We start from the raw sequence: 14,959 nt of genomic DNA, 5'->3' as shown, positions 1-14,959 counted from the left end.
GGGACAGACCTGCAAACAGCTAAATGTCACGTAGTCTGATGAGAGCCAGAACAGGCACAGTGGAGTTGTATGGATCTCGGGGGGGGGGGGGGATTCAAGAAAGTCTTCAGAGTCCAGGGACACATAAGCTGGTGCAGGGGATGGTGGGGGACTGAGTGGGTGTGGCCCCGTGTGAACAGGGGAGGAAAAGACATTTCATCAGAAGGAAATTTACTTGCAGGGCAACAAAGGGTGCAAGAACATAGGGCATTTGGAATGCCACAATTGAGTTACTCTGAGAAAATTATTCCTCTTCCCTATTTCAGCTTACCCATGTGTAATCTGGGACAACCATGGGGTGCACCAGAGGGGATGGTGAGGAGTAAATGAAGTGATGCCTGTGGTCTTTGTCACAAGCCTATCGTAATCCCTATGGGTGTATCACCTTACTTGATTATTTAAACAATCCTATGAGATAGGGTCTTTTATTATTACTCCCATTTTACAGATAAAGAAGCTGAGTCTTAGAGGGTTGAGTAGCTTGCCAGAGGTCATGTAACTGGTGAGAGAGTTTGGACTCTTGCCCCCAATCTGTTTAATCCCAGAGCTCTTAACCTCAACCCCTGCGTGCTGAGCACACAGCTAGTACCAAATAAATGGTAGCTGATGGCCAAAGTTTCTCACCCAGAGAATTGAGGATTCTAATTCCTGCAGCTGGGTGAAGTTCACCACCACTGCAGCCTTACGAGCAGCAGTGACTACTTCCGGAAGACTCTCCTCACCTATGGTAGATGGACATCAACAATTGGGCCACTTTTGTTTCAGCTACTTGGTTTTTGGAAATCGGGCAGGGAGTGGTTGTTACATCCTAGGAGGGCGAGTTGTTCTGAACAGGTGCAATCGATAGGGACAGGAAGATTTGCATTAACTATTTGTGCCCTGAATTCAAACAAGTCACATGGTCTAGCAGCTTGCGGGGTCGGGGGGGGGGGGGGGGCGGGGGTTGGCAGCAAATCAGCACTCATAGGCAAGAGGCGTCACCTAGAGGGCAGGGGGCTACCCTCAGTGTTCCTCATGAGGGTGCCGAGAAAGAACCTTTTCCATCAGTGTGGCCTGAGGGAAGCATAGGCCTCTGAAGGCCTGGTAATCTTTCACTCATTCAACAAATAATTATCGAGTGCTTACCAGGTGCCAGACACTCATCCAGGCACTGAAGATCGTAGTGAAGAAGTCTGAGAAGGCTCCTACTTAAGGAGTTTACATTGTTAGCAGAGGAGGCAGCTGGTAATCAGATAATCATACGAACGCATGCGTAATTACAAACTCTTATGCCACAAAGGAAACATACATGACATGAAAAGAGGAAGAGGTCTCAGAGCTATTTTAGGACTTGACCAGGAGTGCCTGGGCGCCAGTTCTTTGATCTGATAAGGAGCCCCCTGAGTTTTTGACAAGGAACACCACAAGGCACCTCTCGCTTTTGCCCTGTGTGACATACCCAGGGCCCGCCCACAGCTGCCCTCCTGCCGGAATGAACCCCAGGCCTGCAAGGCGGGCGGGTGTCTCCTCCTGGGTCAAGGGAGGGAGGGAGTTATGGCCACTCTGGCTTCCTCTGAGTTCTGTTAACGCTGCATCTTCCAGGACAGGCTTCAAGGCCAGCCCAATAGTGTGCGTGGGGTTGATACACAAGGTTGAAATGTATTTTCAGTGTTGTCCCTAACAGTTTTGCCAGTAACATAAGAAGCGTAATAAAGGAAGTCAGACTGAAAGATGAGAACTTCTCTCTGCTCACCAGTTGCTCACCAGGTCTCAGTCAGGTACATTTTTTCCTAGATATTTGGACGTGAGTAACTTTTAGTCACAACGATGGATGCACAGATAACATTCTCTGTTTCACTTTTTTTTTTGTTACAGTGTTTGAAGAATTTTCCCCCTGTTGCTACATAAATTCATACACAATTATCTATACATTTTGTATATTATTACGTATTACCTTGTATATTTTAAGTTAATATTGTGTTATATATGTATATTTCCTTTCTTTTTTTTTAAAGTTTATATATTTATTTTGAGAGACAGAGAGAGAGAGAGTGAGCGAGGAAGGGGCAGAGGGGAGTGGGAGAGAGAATCCCAAGCAGGCTCTGCCCGGTCAGCACAGAACCTGACATGGGGCTGCAGGGCTCAAAAACTCATGAGCCGTGAGATCATGACCTGAGCTGAAGTCAAGAGTCAGATGCTCGAATATCGAATTCTGTTTGTAGCTTTTTAAAATTTTATTTATTTTTGTACTATTGTTCCAACTCTAAGAGTAATGCATATACATTTTAGAAATTTTGGAATATGCAAAAAATTGTAAAAGCTGAAAACATTATTCTACCATCCAGTGTTGTTTTGTTTTTTTCTAGTCCTTTCTCTCACATGTACATTAAAATTTTTATGTTTTTGGATTTGACTAGAATATTATATATAGTTTTACAACCTATTTTTTCCAGTTAGCATTATACTGGTAGAAATTTCACATATCACTAAGTGTTCTTTGATAAGAAATAACTTAAAAATATTTTTTTAATGTTTTTATTTATTTTTGAGACAGAGAGAGACAGGGCATGAGCAGGGGAGGGGCAGAGAGAGAGGGAGACACAGAATCTGAAGCAGGCTCCAGGCTCCGAATTGTTAGCACAGAACCTGATGTGGGGTTCGAACTCAGAGACTGTAAGATCATGACCGGAGCTGAAGTCTGACACTTAACCGACTGAGCCACCCAGGTGCCCCGATAAGAAATAACTTTGAAAAATCTGTCTAGAGTGTCTTTAGGGATGAGCTGAATCTTCTCTCCCCAAATTGCTATTTACCCCTAAACCAGTGACTAAACAATCCTTTTCTTTCCCAGGTTGCTCTGTGGTGCCTGCTTTATCCTTCTAGCATGTTCTTATCTAATATAGGTCTGTTTCCAGGACTTCTCTGCTGTTCCCAACCCTGAGCTCAGCACCTGTACTGGGCTCTTGTCTCTTTGTGTTTCTTTTTTTGAGCCCTCCGGGCTTCCTGGATTGAGCCAAAAGACTCTCAGAGGTGCTTGACCACCTTGTTAATCTTTAACCCTGCCCCTCCTGGAAACCAGCTCTGAACCTCCTCTTTTTTTTTTTTTTTTTTTTTTTTTTTTTTTGCTTCTTTTTCTTTTTTGGCCTTTGCAGATGTGTTTTGATCATCCTGAGAAAAATGAGCCTTGGCCTCCAGACCCCATAAAGCCAACCTTCCTCCTATGGAGAATAGTGCTGGTTCCTGAGGACCTGCTGGGCCTGCAGCCCCAGGGGGATTAGCCGGGAGCAGGTAAGGAGACCTGGAAGCTTGGACTATGGAGCAGCAAAGGGGTACATTCCTAATTAAGAAATGGGGTGGTAGAATATGGGGCCGGGAGTCACAGGGTCTCGATGTCTCACTGCGGCTTCGCTGTTTTCCTCATGTATTATGTGTTCCGATTCGGTGAGTGGTGGGACTAGGTGGTTTGCCTGTTTTTATAAATGGGAAGTGGGAGACTTGAAGTTATTCTGTGATTCAGCCCACCTTTTTTGAGCATGTAGTGATGAGCAAACCAGGGCAGGAACCTTACTTTGACTGGGGTTTTCTTACTGTTGGTTTAGTGTTCGTTTGTTCTTTTTATTTATTATTGAAAAATAATTTTTAATGTTTTATGTATTTATGTGTGTGTGTGTGTGTGTGTGTGTGTGTGTGTGTGTGTGAGAGAGAGAGAGAGAGAGAGAACGAGTAGAGGAGAGGCAGAGAGAGGTAGACACAGAATTCGAAACAGGCTCCAGGTTCTGAGCTGTCAGCACAGAGCCCGACGTGGGGCTTGAACTCATGAACCACGAGATCATGACCTGAGCAGAAGTCGGCTGCTTGACTAACTGAGCCACCCAGAGGCCCCTGGCTTGTTCTTTGTAGGTGATAATGTGGGTTGTTCCTGTTCTTCTAGAAGCCTGGTGGGGGTAGAAAAGATTTATTGACCTAGTCCCATCAGTTCAGTAAGCCTTTATTGAGTACCCAGTCAGTTTCAGGTCCTGTGCGGGACACTGGGGTTTCAGGAATGAGCCAGGAGGGGGTCCCCTCTAGCAGGGGGTCAGCAGGAAAAGCAAGCATTGCTTAGCACCTGATATAAACCAGAGGGGGTTCCATGGGAGGGCAGAAGCAGAAAGGTAACTCTGTCTGGTTGACAGGCAAGTGGACAAGCGAGAGACTATGGCAGTGCAAAGGCCCAGGGGCTAAGACCTCTGGAAAATCCAAAGCTTGGTGTGCTTCCCCAGAGAAACAGGGGAGAAAATTTTACTACTCCTTTCCTTCAGTTTGGGCTGCTTAGATGGAACTGCTTTAGTCCCTGTCTCTTCAGAACAGCAGGAGAGAGGAAAAAGGGTCTTGAAATACTCTGTTCATGACCAGAAACTCCAGCCAGTTTTTGGACTTGGAGCCTGAACAGAGGGTGGTGTTAGGAGACCTGGGGAGCCCTGAGGTAAGCTTTCCGATGAGTGCACTGGGGCCATGACCCTAAAGGCTGAGGCTGTCTTAAAGTGGCAGGACTGTTGTGCCGGGCTTTTCGGAGGAGGTCTTCTTTTTTGAGACCCTTGAGACCCTCAACCTTGGGACAGTAGGTGATGGCCAGAGGTGACCACCAGCTCCTTCCAAGCCTCAGCTCCTAGATAGTGAATCAGGTCCTACCTCCCTACCTCCTGTTTCATTTCACTCATACATAGAAGAATTAAGTCCCAACTTACTGCACTGCTTTCTAGTCACACATGCAACTTTGGAAATTCTTCCTTCCCTCCCCTGCCCTCCCCTCCCCTTCCCCTCCCTTCTTCCTTCCTTCTTCCTTCTTCCTTCCTTCCTTCCTTCCTTCCTTCCTTCCTTCCTTCCTTCCTTCCTTCCTTCCCCTTTCCCTTCCCATTCCCTCCCTCCCTCCCTTCTTCCTTCCTTCCTCCTTCCCTTCCCTTCCCCTTCCCCTTTCCCCTTCCCTTTCCCTTTCCCTTTCCTTTTACTTTTCCCTTTCCCTTTCCCTTCCCTTTGCCTCCCTCCCCTTTCCCTCCCTCCCTTCTTCTTTCCTTCCTTCCTTCCTTCCTCCTTCCCTTCCCTTGTCTCCCCTTCCCCTTCCCCTTACCTTTTCCCTTTCCCTTTCCCTTTCCCTTTCCTTTCCCTTTGCCTCCCTCCTCTTTCCCTCCTTCCTTCCTTCCTTCCTTCCTTCCTTCCTTCCTTCCCTTTCCTTCCTTCCTTCCTTTCCTTCCTTCCTTCCCTTCCCTTCCCTTCCCCTTTCCCTTCCCCTTCCCCTTCCCTTTCCCTTTCCTTTTCCCTTTCCCTTCCCTTTGCCTCCCTCCCCTTTCCCTCCCTCCCTTCTTCCTTCCTTCCTTCCTTCCTCCTTCCCTTCCCTTGTCTCCCCTTCCCCTTACCTTTTCCCTTTCCCTTTCCCTTTCCTTTTCCCTTTCCCTTCCCTTTGCCTCCCTCCCCTTTCCCTCCCTCCCTCCCTTCTTCCTTCCTTCCTTCCTTCCTTCCTTCCTTCCTTCCTTCCTTCCTCCTTCCCTTCCCTTCCCCTTTCCCTTCCCCTTCCCTTTCCCTTTCCCTTTCCTTTTCCCTTTCCCTTCCCTTTGCCTCCCTCCCCTTTCCCTCCCTCCCTTCTTCCTTCCTTCCTTCCTTCCTTCCTTCCTTCCTTCCTTCCTTCCTCCTTCCCTTCCCTTGTCTCCCCTTCCCCTTCCCCTTACCTTTTCCCTTTCCCTTTCCTTTTCCCTTTCCCTTCCCTTTGCCTCCCTCCCCTTTCCCTCCCTCCCTCCCTTCTTCCCTCCTTCCTTCCTTCCTTCCTTCCTTCCTTCCTCCTTCCCTTCCCCTTCCCTTTCCCTTTCCTTTTCCTTCCTTTTCCCTCCCTCCCTCCCTTCCTTCCTATAACATCAGTTCTTTCAATTATAAATGGAGCTAATATGATTTCCTGTGCTTACCTGACAGGGTTATTGTGGATCTTATAAGCCTAATCTTTGTGAAGGGGCTGCCTGAGGGTAAAACAGTGCACACTGGTCAGGGCTGGGACATTGCAGATGGCAAAGGTGGTTTTTTCCTGTGATTGTCTGTGGGTTAAATTGTCCCTCTAGGGACCCTGATTTCTGAGTTCTGATTTCTGAGACTCTGATTTCTGAGTTTGGTCAACACTGACATTTCATTGTTTTTCAACACAGATGTCTGTCTTTTAGTGCAAAGACCATACACTTTTAGAGTCAGATAGACCTAGGTTGGAATCTTGGTTCAGGCACTGACTACTGGTTGACTTTGGAGAAGCCCCGTAACTTTGCTAAGCATCAGTGTTTTCATTTTCTCAGATGGGGCTGTGAATATCTATCTCATGGCGCTATAGTAAAGATAAAATTAGACATTGCAGAGGTGCCTGGGTGGCTCCATCAGTTAAGTGTCTGACTTTGGCTCAGGTAATGATCTTAAGGTTCTTGAGTTTGAGCCCCGCATTGGGCTCACTGCTGTCAGTGCAGAACCCACGTCAGATCCTCTGTCCCCCTCTCTCTCTGCCCCTTCCCCGCTCTCTCTCTCTCTCTCTCTCTCTCTTTCTCTCTCTCTCAAAAATAAATAAACATTAAAAGAAATAAATTAGACATTGCAGCTAAAGTGCCTACCATACCATACTGGAGGCACTTTTTAAATGCTCCTTTCCCTTCTTCTGAGTTCTTTAGCTATTGTAGTCATGCGATTAGCTGGGCTGAGTGTCTGAGGAAATTGAATTCCTTAATTTTCTGACATGTAACAAGGCCCCTCCCCGATTTCATGATCATAGGTTTGAATTTTTCTCCCTTTGTACATTTCGTCACTTCCAAAACTTCTGCAGCCCAAGGCAAGAGCCCATTCTCCCCAGAGCCACTGGTTCCTACAGTACTTCCCATGGGTTCCAGGAATGGTCTGGAAGCCACTTACCTTGAAGAGTCTCAGATGAGGACCTGAAAGTCAGGTGTTCCACTCTGCCATTTCTCCCTGTCGCACATGGCGTCCGCATGGCCCTGAGCCAAGGGGCTGCTCTCTGGTCTGTTCAGAACACTTCCTATGCCTTTACAATGACTTGGTTCAAACACCATTTTTTTCTGGTCCTCCTAGTAGTCTGTGCATGAGAGAGGGATTACTCTACGTAAACCTAGGTGCCGACAGGTTTAGTGACTTGCCCAAAGTCATCAAGAATGGAGAGAGACCAGGTTTTGTGAATACCTAGTCCAGTACTCCTATGTCTTGGGCCAGATATCCTTAGCTGTGGGTTCCATGGGAAGGAACTATGGATCTCTAGTGGATTAGCAGAACCCCAGAGGTGATTGCTTAGACTCATTATGGTAAATAAGCCCAGTTATTTAGGAGAGAATTTAATGTTTTCCAAAAGATACAGATCATTGTTTGAGTTCAAAGTACTTCCATTTGCCATCTAGTTACACAATTAATTCCGGGAAAGCCAAGTAGGTCTTTACCCAGATGTAAGGGGGCATACTAGGCTCTATGCGTGTAATAAAATCCACGTTCCAGAACTTGCAACAGTTTAGTGCAGGTTTATAGTGAAAGAGACATGGATTATGGACCCCGGTGCACTTGGATTTGAACTTCGATGCTACCATTTACTCAGCTTTGTGACCCTAGGCACTTCTCTTAACCTCTCAGAGCTTCGGGTTGCTAACCTATGAATATGGAGACTCTAACACCTTCATGGCTAATGATGGTCAGGGCGTCTCTGCATGGCTCAGGGGACGCCCTTCCCATTGGACACTTGTGCACGTGGTACTGGCTAGGGTTGTGCATCACAGGGGCCCTGGTTTATGGTGAAATTAGATGAAATACCGTCTTAGGTGCGTCTTTGTTTTTATCTCCCGAGTTGGTCACGTGTGTGCTGTCTTACCAAGATTTCCTCCGCTTTACCATGAGGGGGGTCAGCATCCTGCCACCTGATAGTACTCTTGCGGGGCACGCCACGAAACTGGATGTCATGTTGCAAGCTAACCGTCGGTGGTCTTCTCATGTAGGAGTCCAACACCCAAGCCCTTAGAGAGATGCGCCACACCCAGGTCTGTCTGTCACAGCCCCTGTCTGTGGACCGAGGTCTCTTTCTGGCAATTGGTTTTTAAAGTTTATTTATTTATTTTGAGAGAGAGAGAGGCAGAGGGAGAAAGAGAAAGAGAGGGAGAATCCCAAGCAGGCTCCGCACCATCAGTGCAGAGCCCGACCTGGGGCTCGAACTCACAAACCATGAGATCATGACCTAAGCCCGAATGAGGAGTCAGACACTTAACTGACTGAGCCACCCAGGCGCCCCTCTTTCTGGCAATTTTGAAAAGGATGCTGGGCCCCTTAGGATTTCAGGGAGTTCGGACTCTTGTGATGTAGACCAGTTATCCTGCTCTTCCTTCTTTCTGCTAGTTTTTCAAGCATGCGTGCCTCCACCTGACAGACCACGTAAGGCCCTAGGAACCCAACGATGTGTAAGATATGGTTCCTGACCTCACCTAGCTCGAGAGTATAGTCAGGGAGCTAGGCTAAGACAACGCAAGACCAAGACTTAGGGCGTACGAAGGAGTGGTCGGAGAATACAGGACGTGTTTATGGTTCAGAGAACAACAAGGGGTGTCTGAGGACTGCTTGTCTACGTTCAGAGCCCAAACCGAGGCCGAATGCAGACTTCAAGCTTCTGTGGGCCGCGGGCCTGGTGGGAAGTGGACCAAGGTTGGAAGTGAGTCTCCTCACCCTGAATCCGCTGCCTGGCTCATCGTCCCACCTCTTACCTGTCACTACTTTTAGGTTTCGTTTTACCTAAACAAAGGTTTGTGTACCTAAACAAAATTTTTGCCTCGTCTTACCTCTTTTAGGCCTGTTTCCTGCTCAGAACAGAGTGGCTACCTTGAGCACATCTTTCATTATGATTCACGCCAACTTGAAGAAAAAGTTCAGCTGCTGTGTGCTGGCCTTTCTGCTGTTTGCAATCATCTGTGTGTGGAAGGAGAAGAAGAAAGGGACTTACTATGATTCCCTTAAGTTGCAAAGCAAGGATTTCCAGGTGTTGAGAGGTCTGGAGAAACAGGCTGAGACTTCAAGCAGCACCCAGGACCCCCACAGGGGCAGCCACGCCCTCAGCAGCCCCCGGGGCCCAGCCAAGGCCAAGCCGGAGGCCTCCTTCCAGGTGTGGAACAAGGACAGCTCTTCCAAAAACCTCATCCCCAGGCTGCAGAAGATCTGGAGGAACTACCTGAATATGAACAAGTATAAAGTGTCCTATAAGGGGCCAGGGCCGGGGGTCAAGTTGAGTGCCGAGGCCCTGCACTGCCACCTCCGGGAACGTGTGAACGTCTCCATGGTAGAGGTCACAGATTTTCCCTTCAACACCTCCGAGTGGGAAGGCTTCCTGCCCAAGGAGAACATTAGGACCAAGGCTGGGCCGTGGGGCACGTGTGCTGTGGTCTCATCGGCAGGATCTCTGAAGTCCTCCCAGCTCGGCCGAGAAATAGGTGGGTTCTGGGGTGTTAAGGTGAGCTGAGCAGCCAGTGCCCCTGTGGAGCTGGGCATGTGGGCGGGACTGGAGAGGAGGGGCCCACGTGTGGCTCCATGGACTGGCAGAGTGGGCCCACAACAGTGTTTTTCGGCCTTCTTGTATGAGTCAGAGGTACCGTAGGGCAGCTGAAAGGGTGGGGATCCAGGCTGCCAGCATCTTTATCAACGAGAAGAGCTTTGCTTGTCTCTTTTTTACTGATTAATGGATTAATTTCATTTTAGAGAGAGAGCATGAGCAGGGGGGAGGGAGGGGCTGAGGGAAAGAGAGAAAATCTTAAGCAGTCTCTGCCAGTCTCTGCGCTCAGTGCTGAGCCCAACGCAGGGCTCGCTCCCACAACCCTGGGATCATGACCTGAGCTGAACACGCAACCTACTGAGGCACCCAGGTGCCCCTGCCAAATTTTATTATAAAGCTATGACCACTATAGGTGCAAGAGCAGAGAGGATGAGTTTCCAGGCCTTTGAGTCAAAGGACCCGGTTTGTAGTGACAGTGCATTGTTTATCAGTTGTGTAATCTCTGAGCCCCAATACTTAGCTCATCAGTTGAATGGGAACAGTAATTGTCCCGACGTCACGGGATTACTGGGAGGATTAAAAAGCAAGGCACGCTGGGCACACAGCAGGTGCACAGTAAGCGTTATCCCTGTTGGTTATGATGTTTTAGAAGTATGCTATTGCTTCAAATGAACATGCAAACAAATCTAAGAGACCTTACATATATGTGTATCAAAATTATTTGAGAATTACTGTGCCCACCATTGGCTGGTTTGAGGTTTGAGGCTGGAGACACGGCACATTATCACAATCCCTCGGGCAAACAGTTTTACAAGGACACAAAAGGAGCCATGAAACTTACCTTACTTTGTTTGGTCTTCTGGACCCACTGCTGTGGATATTTCCCCTCTAGTCACTTAAGTTATCCGCCCAAAACCCCTGTTAGTGGTGCAGTGTGTAAGAGCAAACCATTTGAAACCATCCAATATGTTCAATAGTGGAGAAATAGCTGGACAGATTCCAGGTAGAGTGGGAAGGCTATGGGCGAGGCATGCTGCCTGATGCTCCCAGGCCTTCAGCAAAAGGCCTACCCCCTCTCTTTCCCCTCTGTATTCTAAGCTCCTGCTCTGTGTTGTTGATAGATCCATGAAGGAATAAATGAATGAATGAGGGACGCCCGGGTGGCTCAGTCAAGCGTCTGACTCTTGATTTCGGCTCAGGTCATGATCTCACAGTTCTTGAGATCGAGCCCCGCATTGGGGTCGGTGCTGACAGTGCTGAGCCTGCCTGGGATTCTCTCTCTCTCCCTCTCAGCCTTCCTGCTCTCTCTCTCAAGATAAAAAAAATAAACTTAAAAAAAAGTTTGTAAAGAATGAATGAATTCCTTAAAACATTTGTTAGGCTAAATGCCCAGAGGAGATGCCCTATTAAAAAGCAGAACATTTGAAGTCCAACGTGCAATTTTTGTTACGTCTCAAGGTCAAAGTTTTTCCAGGGAAATACACACTTGAAACTATAACTCTAGTCTATAGAAAAAGGTTATTCTAACGTTTATGCAAATCACTCCAAACTTGTATGGAGTGCATAAAAATACAGGCGGTTCCAGTTCATAGAAGTATTGGGCTCTCCCTGAAACCTCAATGCAATTCTGCCCCGGCAGACAGTGATGATTTCACGTGAAAAAGAGCATCAGCTAGCACCTGGGACATTCTAAACATGACCACTACAGAGCAAAAATCAGGAAGGAAGAAAGGATGAAGGAAAGGATCCATTCTGGATGAACAAAAAACCTCCACACTGAGTTTTTAGAAAACACAGCCCCAAAGAAACCATAAAGGCAAAAGCAGAAGTGGGGGTGGGGCCAGTCACCTTGGCAGCTTTTATTAGGAAGTACTGACTATTTGGGGAAGCACAAAATGTGATCTCACCACTTCTTTCTGCTGCAGAGAATCCCATTTGGGTCTACTTTTCTTCCTTTGAGAGCCTTTCAGACCATTTTTCCTGGCAGTTATGTGCAGGGAATAAAAAAGGAGACATATGACCTCACCTGCTCCAGGACCTTCCAGAGCCTGACAGAAGAGGAAGGCTTCCTGTGCTTTGCTTTCTTTAGCCTGATTCATTTCACAAGGATGGAAAACACATTCTCTCCAAATAAGGGAACTAAGGAGCCTAAAGCAACTGCATTTCTTTGTGTTGCACACATGTTTATAAATATGGACAGGCTTTCCATCTTTATTAAGTGTGAAGGATTTCTTAAAAAAGCAAATTGATAGATTCTGACTTTTAACCTTGTGGGGTCACAGAGACCTCTAAGAATAATTGGCTGGAAGCTGCGGACTTTCTCTCTGGAAAAACGCGTAGACTGATTTAATACACACACACACACACACACACACACACACACACACACACACACACTTTATACACACCTAACCCACAGGTATTTTGCACACGATTTTAGGGATTCATGAATCCCATGAAGTTGGTCCACAGTCCCCAGGTTAAGAATTCCTACTCCAGTAATGGTTTTCAAACAGAAAGGCTGAAAATTATTCAGGTAGGTGAGGCCAAAAGAGACAATTAGTCCTCATGTAATCAGTAAAATTACAGAATCTCAGGACCTGAAGACACAGTAGGAATCAGTGCTTCTATTATTTTTAAATCTCCATTATAGTGTTGTGCTTATTGGTAGTGACAGGACTCACTTTTCTAACAAGATCTTCTGCAGAATAGCAATGTTTAAAACAGAGACAGCAGGGTGCCTGGATAGCTCAGTCGGTTGAGTGTCCAACTCTCAGGTTCCAGGGTCGTGGGACTGAGCCTCACATCGGACTCCATGCTCAACATGGAACCTGCTTGAGATTCTGTCTCTCTGCCCCTCTCCCGCTCACTCACTCTCTCTCTCTCTCTCTCTCAAATAAAACATGAAATAAAAATTTTGATGTGATGAATCCCTTATCAGCTGAAAAAAAAAACCCCTTCATATTCTCACTTACTTGCTCTCCCATAGGAGAAGGAAATTCTAGTTGAGAGTTTCCAGGGGAGAAGTGCCAGGGTTGTCTGAGTGGTGATCGTGGTGGTGGGTCTGATTTGAGAAGAGGCAGAAACTGGTGTCTAACTGGAAGTGACCTTGAGTGATCAGCAGGAGCCAGAGTTTCTAGCCTGGGAGCAGGCTGTCTCCTATCACAGGGGAGCCTGCTTCTAGAGGAAGACAGGTGCTGTCTTGGAAATGCTGAGTCTGATGTGTTTGTCAATTCCCTGGGTAGGTACCTATGTGATTTGGTATTTGATTCCGGGGAAGGGTCAGGGTGGGAGATCAGATTGAGGAGTCCCTTGTGCCGAGGTGATAGTTTAGTCCAGGAGAGGGCTGAGGAGAAAACCTAGAGAAAGTATACATTCAAGAGATGGAGAGGGGCGCCTGGGTGGCTCAGTCGGTTGAGCGTCCGACTTCGGCTCAGGTCATGATCTCGTGGTTTGTGAGTTCGAGCCCTGCGTCGGGCTCTGGGCTGACAGCTCAGAGCCTGGAGCCCGCTTCAGATTCTGTGTCTCCCTCTCTTTCTGCCCCTCCCCTGCTCACACTCTGTCTCTCTCGCTCTCAAAAATAAGTAAACATTAAGAGGTGGAGAAAGAACAGGGAAGGCGGAGACATTCAGAAGGCCAGTGAGAAGGAACAGGGAGAACTGGGTGTGTGTCATATGCAAGGCAAGGGGAGTGCAGTTTGGGCAGATTCTGGGCAGATGGAGTTCTTGTGCAGAGTGAGGACTGAGAAGACATCCCTGGATTGTGTAGCTCAGAAGGTATGATTGTTTGTATCAGGGATCAGCAGACATTTCCCATGAAGGGCTGGACAGCAGATATTTTTGGTTTTGAGGCCATAGAGTGTCTCTCACAGCTACTCAACTCTGCGGTTGTAGTGGAAAAGCAAACTAGACAGTAGTAAATGAATGAACCTCATTATGTTCCAATAAAGTTTATTTGCAAAACAGAGAATGGGTCAGTTTTGGCCTTCAGGCCATAATTTCCTCTCCCTGATGTGTATTATATCTAGTCTTCCTGACCAGAACCAGAATTCAGCCTTCGAAATATGCTTACATGATTTATTAAGCTCATTTGAAAATACACAAAGAGGTTGGTCTAAACTATGATAAAATTTCTTTCATTATTATTTCCAGCTATTTAGAGTTACTGTACCTGGAGGCAGTAGATTTTGGTGTACTGATGAATTTACTAATGAGCTGATTCTGTTGAATATTCTTGGCATGCAGTAATATCCTGAGCATATGGTGGTGCATTTATTTCTTCATTTTCTAATTTGTGTCCCTCTCTTTCTCTTAGTCTAAGTTAAACAGAAGTGGTGGCCCCTGTTTTCTGCAGCCTTCCCCTTGCAGGGCTCATTTGCTGGGCTCCCAGTAGCTGTGGCTTTTTCCTGGTGACTTCCTGGAGGCCTATTTGATTTCAGAACTTCTTCACCTTCACTAGCAAAGCACTGTTTTGGCAAACGAGGATGCTGTCCTCTTTCTTTATGAGCCCAATTTAGTGGCCTGTTTTAAAGTTTTCTTCTTTAATTGGTTTTTTTTTTTCTTCCTTAGAATAAAATCCAGACTTCATACCTGTGGCCTCCACAGCCTGTGTGGCCGGGTTCCTGCCAGCTTCTTCAACGCATCTTTTCTTTCCCTCACCTCACTCGTCTCCAGACAAGTCCTTACTCTCCTTAGGGTCCCCACAGTGCTGCACCCTCTGGCTGAAATATACTTCCCTAAACCCTTCTTGTGCCTGGCCTCCCTTTGGATGGCAGCAGCATGTCCCAAATCATCACACCATACAAAGGAGATCCCTTCAGGGCCCCTGTTACACAGCTCACTTTATCTGTGCCAGAGTATTAATCACAGTCTGTAATTATCTTGAGTAGAGGTTGCTGGGCTCATTTATTGGTTTCCTCCTTGCAGTAGATTACAAGATCTAAGGTCTAAGGGCAAGGACCTTATTATCTTTCTTGCTCACGGCCATTGTCTCTAGCACCTAGAACTGTGCCCGACAGAAGTAGGTGCTTAGTCAGTATTTGTTGAATGAACAAAAACATGTTGTTTCCTGATGGTCAATACCAAGGATGTATCCTAAGCCTCTGGTGCTGGGTGTTCTCCATTTAGCCCTCCAGACCCACTCTCTTCCTTTTCCTGTCTGACTCTGTGCCCTGGGAATTTACATTTGGGACCATGTCAGCTGGGCTTCCTTCTCCTCTGGCTTTTATTTGGGACTGGACAATACAAGTGCTGCTGTAAAACTGAGAAGGGAGAGAGTGAAGTCGGAGTGCCTGTCCCCCCCGCCCCCTGCCCCCAGCTCTCTCCGTGCAGAATAACCACAGACTGCTTCTCTTCCCGACTAAAAGTTCAGCTCCTTTCAAGCAGCCCTCTCTGTCTCTGAGCCCTGCTCTCTCTCTTT

General features: G+C 47.1%; 1 protein-coding gene across 7 annotated transcripts in view; it reads left to right on the top strand.

Moving 5' to 3' along the window:
• Positions 1 to 14,959, top strand: part of ST6GAL1 (ST6 beta-galactoside alpha-2,6-sialyltransferase 1) — a 120,231-nt gene that overhangs the window by 82,434 nt on the left and 22,838 nt on the right. For all 7 annotated transcript variants that reach the window (XM_053221088.1, XM_027061220.2, XM_027061221.2 and 4 more), the window contains 2 exons: positions 3,171 to 3,306; positions 8,847 to 9,482. In XM_053221088.1, the coding sequence (XP_053077063.1) occupies positions 8,897 to 9,482 (586 nt within the window). In that variant the 5' untranslated portion in view covers positions 3,171 to 3,306; positions 8,847 to 8,896. The remainder of the gene's footprint in view (positions 1 to 3,170; positions 3,307 to 8,846; positions 9,483 to 14,959) is intronic.

The sequence above is a fragment of the Acinonyx jubatus genome, chromosome C2, assembly GCF_027475565.1.
Source record: "Acinonyx jubatus isolate Ajub_Pintada_27869175 chromosome C2, VMU_Ajub_asm_v1.0, whole genome shotgun sequence".
In the NCBI taxonomy this organism is placed as follows: domain Eukaryota; kingdom Metazoa; phylum Chordata; class Mammalia; order Carnivora; family Felidae; genus Acinonyx; species Acinonyx jubatus.
Note: the sequence above shows the minus strand (reverse complement) of the source record. Positions and strands in the feature narration are given on the sequence as shown.